The sequence below is a fragment of the Lotus japonicus genome, chromosome 4, assembly GCF_012489685.1.
Source record: "Lotus japonicus ecotype B-129 chromosome 4, LjGifu_v1.2".
NCBI classification, from domain to species: domain Eukaryota; kingdom Viridiplantae; phylum Streptophyta; class Magnoliopsida; order Fabales; family Fabaceae; genus Lotus; species Lotus japonicus.
The window spans coordinates 3,255,235-3,263,060 of NC_080044.1; the positions used below are offsets into that span (position 1 = coordinate 3,255,235).

At 34.4% G+C, this 7,826-nt stretch overlaps 1 protein-coding gene across 2 annotated transcripts; it reads left to right on the forward strand.

Annotated features, from left to right (window-relative positions):
- Positions 1–411: 411 nt before the first annotated feature.
- On the forward strand, positions 412–5,960 carry LOC130714473 (uncharacterized). 2 transcript variants are annotated; one of them, XM_057564367.1, is made up of 11 exons: positions 412–569; positions 1,411–1,530; positions 1,657–1,717; positions 2,439–2,509; positions 3,219–3,283; positions 3,540–3,584; positions 3,687–3,767; positions 3,925–3,992; positions 5,098–5,146; positions 5,255–5,415; positions 5,557–5,960. In XM_057564367.1, the coding sequence occupies exons 2-11, from the start codon at positions 1,422–1,424 to the stop codon at positions 5,621–5,623; spliced, it is 777 nt and encodes a 258-aa protein (XP_057420350.1). In that variant the 5' UTR covers positions 412–569; positions 1,411–1,421; the 3' UTR covers positions 5,624–5,960. The 2 variants fall into 2 exon arrangements, with proteins under 2 accessions (XP_057420350.1, XP_057420351.1); XM_057564368.1 differs by having other exon boundaries at positions 552–569; positions 1,637–1,717.
- The last annotated feature ends 1,866 nt before the right edge of the window (positions 5,961–7,826 follow it).

Genomic DNA, 7,826 nt, shown 5'->3' on the forward strand with positions numbered 1-7,826 from the left:
TGTTCAACTGCTAGTTTTACCAAACACTTTTATTACAATTACGTAGCTTTTCAACTTTCAACTATCAGCTATCAGCTTTCAGCTAGCTTATCAACTTTCAGCTATGAGCTAGCTTTTCAGCTATCAGCTAGCTTTTCAACTTTCAGCTAACTTATCACCTAAACGTGTCAAACATAGCCTAAACCTAAGAATTAGTTCTTAGCTTTTTTTTATTTGAGAATGTGGAGCTCTTGATTCTAAAATATAAGATTCAATGTCTTACGTATTGGAGTGAAATATGTAAAAAGTGCTTGTTTGAGAATTGCTTAGATCACATTTGGCTATACATACATGACCACGTGAATAGTACTAAGAAAAGGTATTTATAGCGGATAGTAGATAATTAAATTAAAAAATCATACTATAATGGTAAATAATTCCAAAAGTGCAGGTAAAAAAGTCTCGTTGGTTTTGGTTTGATTTTCCTGAAATTTACCAACCCGGCTCCGAAATAAAATAAAATAAGGGTTTGGTCCTGCTGAAATTGGATTGGATTCAGAGTTTGCTGGGGGATTCGGTCGAATCAAGCTGTAAGAACGTGAAAATCTCTGAACTCTCTTCAATTGCAATTTTCTTTCGTTTTTTTTCTCTTTCTGTTTCTTCCTCTGATTTGTGATTTGTGGTTATGTTAATTGTTTTGATTTTGATATGCTCAGATTTCTTATGGGGCACTGTTACTCATTTTGTTCATACCCCGGAGTGTGAACTGGTCTGTTATTATTGTTGATATCTTTGTTCCCCTGGAGTGTAAATGTTAGTTGTTAGTACCTCCTCACTCCTCAGGGTTCAAACCCTTCACCCTTCATTTCACCCAACCCTTATGTCTACTAGCTCGTACCACTTGAGTTAGTCTATTGCATAGTAATGTGGCGAGATTGTTAGAAACTGATTAATGAAGAGTAGGCAAGATAAAGATAATGTAAGAGCACAGACCTGTATACCCAATGTCTCTAGGTTTTCGTAAAGATGTGTCGAGATCTCTTGGTGCTTTGTTGCATGACCCATTTCGCAAGTCACCCTACTTTCAGGCTCCCCATGTTCGAGTAGGACTGTTAAATTATACTAATGTAGTTCTTTTGTTTGGAATTTTAATTGTGAAATTTAGAGGTTATGATTATATATAGTAATAGTACAACTAATGACTAAACACATCGACTGAGTTGATGACTAATGTGAGTTTCATAACATTGATGCATGCTCCTTTTACTTATATATTCTCATATACCCTTTCACTGTCAGATTCACACTTGTTCACCACTCTCTTCTTCCTGATTCTTGTGACACATGCAAATTTATCTATTTTGTTGCTAAGAAATCTGGGGAAATTATTATATGTTTTGAACAATCTTTATTGGTTGGTGCATTGTTCAGGTGCAAACTCAATGGCCTTGATTCTGATAATTACTCCTCTCATTTTTTTGTGGATCATTTCTCTATGCAAAATTCTCCTTCTCTCACGGATCCCTTTCACTAAACATTTTACACAGAATGGTAGGCTTCTTTCTCCTTCTCTTGTTATCAGGACTTCAATTCTATTTATGTGTCTTATTTTATTTGTCTAAATTTTCATCCTTTTCTCTTTTTTTCTCTATTTTAGTTTCGATCTGTTGTTTTCAGGTAGAGCTCTTCGGAAGAGAAATATCTTGTTAGTTATTGCTCACCCAGATGATGAATCCATGTAAGTTTGAACCCACTAATTTATTATTTGTGATGTTAATTTGTTGATGACATTAAGAAGTTAATAACTTAATAGCCTTAGATACCTCTCTAATTTTAGATTTTTAATACATTTATGCTACTTTTCTTGTGACAAGGCAATGAAGTAGTGTTTCTCTTTCATGTGGATCTTCTGACATGCCCTATTTAGTTTGGCCAACAGCATTTAGGGAGAGTGGTGGGTAGGTGAGATGAACATGAAGGAAATTGTAACTATGAACTGAGGGAGTTTCTGAAGAGGAGCTCTGTTCTTGTTTTCTTGAATGCAATTACATTTTCTGCATAACTACACTGACCTATCATAGACTAAGAGTGTGTTTGAAAGACCCCTAGATTTCAAAGAAAAATCAACTGAATATCATAAATTTCAATAAAAAATATTCAAAGGAAGGAATGCATATATTTCTTCAAAGGAAAATACCATACACTTCAAAGGCCTCTCTTATCTATATTCCTTTCTCTTCTTTTTCTGTTGCGTTATAAATCATAATCTAACTCACATAAACCACGATTTCTTTGTAAATGAATCTAACATTGTACCAATATAACTTTGTTAACTTCAGCGAATTGCATATTTTATGGGGTGTTTGAGTTGTAGTGCAGTGAAGGCCTTTGAAGTTTGACTATTTTTTTCAAATTTCTGCATTATGATTTCACACTGTCGTCTTTTTCCATTTCTGCAGGTTCTTTACCCCAACTATAAATTTTCTGACTTCAAGAGGGCATAATGTTCAAATACTTTGCTTATCAATTGGTGATTAGCTTTGGACGATCTGTTTGTCTTGTAATTTATAGCACTTATGGATATGTTTGTCTTTATGTTGATTCTTTTGTGCTTTGTTTGTCACTTTATACTCATTTTTAATGAACTTTAAAATAACTGTAATTTTTATTTCTCCCTATTCAGTGGTTGAGTTTTCTTCAAGTTTCATCTTTCTAATTAAGCCAGTTTAGTTTTTGAAAAAGAAGATAATTTCGAGCCATTTCTAGCATGTAGAGTTTTATACTATTAATGAAACATTTTTTTGGACTTCAACATTCACACTTTGGCATTGATATTTATTTAAAATATCATATGCAAAAAGAAGTCCAATATTATTGGTTAGATGATAATAGACATATATGGAATAATCAAACTAATAAAGTATTCCAGCATTAAGAATCTGATTTTATCCTGAGCTACACAGCTCAGATTAATTGTATATTTTCACTTTTTGCATGCAATGAGAATTTCATTTTTCCTTTTATTCCTTTTCTATAATAATTCTATTCAATAGTTTTTAATTAATGAAAGATATAATTTTGGATATGAAAGGTTTATGGCTGTAAATCTATCTTACAATGTTAGATTTGGGATTTCTGGATGTCACAAAATCAAAGCTTCTCAGCTTAGGCTCTGAAAAGACTAGAAGTTTATGTTTCAATCTGTTAGATATTTTTGAATTGTTATTATTTTTCTGTAGGTGATGCAGATGGCAAAGGAAACATTAGAAAACAAGAGCTTTTTCAAGCTTGTGTAGCCCTCAAGGTGATTTACAAAATGGCTTAATTGATTGTTTACAGACATAATGTAGAGCTTCTCTTCTCATTAAACATGACCCCAGTATTAAAACAATTTTATTTTTTCCTTACATCATTTAGCTATGGTTTCTTGTCACAAATTTCTTGGGAAACATAGGGAGCCTGTCCTTGATAATGTTCTTTACATAGGTTAAAGATGACAGTCTAAGTTTAGCAATATCATAACGGTATTGTTTATATAACATGGGTAATTTTGTACTTAGATTCCGATGCAACAAGTGAAGATGGTCAATCATCCAGATCTGCAGGTTTTGATCCAATAGGTCTCTGAAGTTATAAAAATCAGTATCATTTCAAATCTTATTGTTAGTGTCTTATATTGCCATTGTTTAATCTGTTGCCGTTCTTAGGATGGCTTTGGCAAAGTTTGGAATCATATCTTATTGGCAAAGATCATTGAGGAGGAAATAACTAGTCACTGCATTGATATGGTAAGACCGTGTCTCTGTACCACTATTGTCATTTTTGGGGTTGTAAACGTGGTTTGAGTCATGAAGCTTCCATTTGTGCTGCCATAAGGATCTTTTGGATGACTAGTACTTTGTTCAATACTTAAGACCTACTTCTCACTTACCCTCTTTTCCCCAGATTATTACTTTTGACAACTACGGCGTCTCAGGTCATTGTAATCATCGTGATGTGCATTATGGAGTATGGTAAGTTTAACTATTTTTATACACTACTACTGATCAGTATTGAAGAACTTTAACTGGAATATTATGGAGATAGAACTTTAACTGGAATATTGTGGAGATTAATACTAGTACTGTTTCAGATTTCTTTTACACTGCCAACCCCATTGCTCCCACCCTTTTGTACAGGCCAGCTGTGTGGTGTTATTTTATGCTTGTTAGGAGTTGATGGTTAGGTTACTTACAGTACTGAACTAACCTTGAACAGCTTTTCTAATTCCTATTGATTTGTTTTTTAAACATAGTGAAGTTTTGCTAAAAAACTCCGGTCCAGTGTTTCTGATCAGAGAAACAGTAGTTGTTATGAAATGAAGTGAGAAGAGTGATGTGTCAATTGACTTCCAAATAATGCAGCAACTGATTTTGATTACTTGTGCAATTGTGCAACTGCTCAACTCCATGAATCTTAGTGTTTTTTATATGCTCTGTGTTCCTTGCCTTCTTTAGTCATACCACATAGAACAACTCTTCTGATTATACCCGTCTTGGTAAAAAAAAAATGATATTGATATTTGACTACGCACGGTTCTGATGGCAATTGGTTAATTGTCTGAGCAATCTTGCTGTTCATTGTGTTGTTTTTTTGTCATAACGTGAAGAGGAAAATATCATAAGAGTACAAGATGAGAGAAAATAAACGATAATTGCTGCAAAAGATAGTTTTTTCATTGGTACTACTACTTGAATTTGAATACACTTGAACTCCATAATTTTAGAAACGGACTCAAACCTAATTAAAATAAACAGAGAATATCTTTTCAACTATCAAATCAAAATCTAACTTATTCAAATTCAGATAAATTTGGAAGTATCCAAAGGCACACTTTCAACACATTGTGCCTTGCTGATCGTTAGAATTAGCCTTGCGGATTCTTTCACGGTTCTTTCAGTCCTCATGTCTTGTGTGGTCTCTATCATAGTATCCTAACGAGTGAAAGGTTATGGGAGTTAAGTTCAAGTGGAATGATGATTTACATATTTAAATTTTACTCAATAGGCAGGCTAATCACATATCACTCTTCCATTCCTGTATTGCAATGACACTAAATTTTTTCCCTATTGTAAGCAGCAAGCTACTGCATGATACTTTACGAAAAGATGTTGAAGTTTGGGAGCTTGTATGTTTTTGCTTTCCTAATTTTATTTTTTTTATCTTATTAGGCCAATTACTTTATTAAAAACTGTTTAATTGACTTATTCGCTTGTGTTTTCTTCCTTATTCTTAGATTAGCACCAACATATTACGCAAATATAGCGGTCCTGTTGATATCTGGCTGTCCATGTTTTGGGCCATGCTGCACTCAAATGGAACAATGCAATGCTTGGTAAATGAACATTATTGTAGGAGCCTTAAAGCTATGGCCCAGCACTCAAGCCAGTGGGTGTGGTATGCTTGCTTTATCTTACTTTTATTGTAAAGCTGTGGACTTAATATTATTATTTATATACTTCAATTGAAGGTATCCCAAGAGACCTTGCACAACAGAATAACTTTTTCTCCATCTAAAAATTAATTTCACTTCTGCAGGTTTCGCAAGCTTTTTGTTGCGTTGTCGAGTTATACCTATATGAACACTCTTAGAAAGATCAAGTGAAGTTACAGTGCTGAAAAGTTGTGGCGAGTATGAGATCAGCTTTCATTTGCTGCTATCCTGTTTGGCATTTACATAACCCTGTAAATCGAACTTTTCTCAAGCTATTCATTAAGTGGAACTGTAGGTCAAGCAGCCTTTCACTTTCTTTTGACATGATTGAATGGAATCATTACTCACCACTGATTATCTTCAAATTATCCTAAAGGCCTATGTTCATTAACAGTGATCTAAGTTCGTTGGTTTTGGCTTAGTTTTCAATTGTTTGTACTGGTAAAGTAGCACAGTAACTTTTTGCTTTTGATTCAATTTGGATAATATTGTGGTTGATTGTTTGTCATTTGCATTATCGTGGTGAAAAGTTTTTTTTAATATTGAAATTTTAGGATTCTAGATATTAGGGGTTTAGATTTTGATTTAGTTTCTTTCTTTCTTTTCTATTAGGGTTTATTTTTTATTTGGGTTGTTTATCTTTTAGATCAAGTGTATCTTTTGTAACCAAAATAAAAGATCAAGAGTATTTCTATTTTAGAAGTTGATATTTTACTTTAGTTGTCTATTTTTATTTTAGGAATCTATCTTTATAGAGTTAGATTAATATAAGTAGGAGGAGTCAGTTTTGGAATTGAGTAGTAAGGGAATTTCCCTTGTAAAAGAAGGATTTTCCTTCTTGGGTTACCTTTTATTTTAATAAATTCAGTTTTTAATTCAGAAAATTACAGTTCTGCCCCTTTTCACTTTGCTGTTTCACTGTTTGGGTAATCAAACTCTAAGGGGGCGCTTGTTAGAGGGTATAGAAACAACCGCCAACATTCCTTCAATTTCATTCCTATCAAATGGGTTGGGAATCTTACATTCCCATGGGAAATGATTTATTTTGAATATAACTTCTGACTTTTACCACATTCTATCATATTTTTTCTATTTTTAAATTTTTAAATTAAATAAAATTTAAGCTCATTCCTAGGAGAGAGAGAGAGAGGGTGCATTTGACATACATTAGCATGGAAGGGGAAGTCGTAAATTGGTTTCATTTTCTCCGTCGAGACTTGGAGCTCATTGAGCCCACTCTTGCTTCGGTGTTTTGGTTAGGGTAGTAAGTGTAACGTTTACAAAAAGCTGACAACTCTTAGATAAAGAGGTATCGTTGACGCTTACGTGCGGGAATTTGAAGGGTTGGTGGCCCAAAATCCTAATCCTTCCAAAGATCAGATGCTGGGGTGTTTCTTTTGGGCCTCAAACTACTTGTTTGTTGTAGGGTGCGTTCTTTCCATCGTACCGAGGTGGTGCGCGCCATGGAGATTGCATGGGATGCCGATGAGGACAACCACTAGCTCATGAGGTTTCTTTTCCTAAGCCTCCTCACACTAAAGGGGGAATCATGGCATATTTTGGTGGAGGAAAAGGACAGGCCCAAGGAGGAGATGAAGCCTGATCATCATCCCAGGGTAGAGAGCAACAAAGCGGAAGTTCACAGCGTTGTAACATTGATTCAATGTGAATAAGAGATTAATGGGTTTAGGATGTACTCTTCACAACCATTTTCGCATTCCAATATTGATATGTTCATCCATGTAAACTTGGGTTCGACCACGCACTTGGATGTTTCCTCGACAAATGAGGGTGAGCTCTCAACGATGATTGTGCTATGGGTCTTTACCATATTGTCCAAGCACCCTCCTCCAATGCCGCCAAACTTGGACACTTGTGCACTTGGCTGATTTAGGCATTCTTGCGATTTGCCGCCTACAATGGTATCGTGGAGATGATTTTGTCTACTACCAAGCGAGAAATATTTTATTTGCTGCCGACCTTGAGGACAATGTTGATTTTTTTTGGGGAGGAATATTGTTAGGATTCTAAATATTAGGGGTTTATTTCATTTAGCTTATTTCTATCTTTTATTTGGTCATGTTATCTTTTAGATTATACTCATATTGTAGCCCTCCTCTTGTAAAAATAAAATAAAAATAGGAGTATTGTCATTGGAGGAGTAAGTTTTTGAAATACTTAGTAAGGAAGATTTTCCTTCTTGGGTTACCTTTTTTATTTAAACAAATTCAATTTTTAAGTCAGGAAATTATAGTTATGTCCCTATTCACTTTTCTGTTTGGGTAACCAAACCTTGGCAAACTTGGTTTGAAAAGCCTACCTATTGGGCTTAAGCCCAATTAGTGTTGAATTATGGTATCAGGCCTGTCAACCT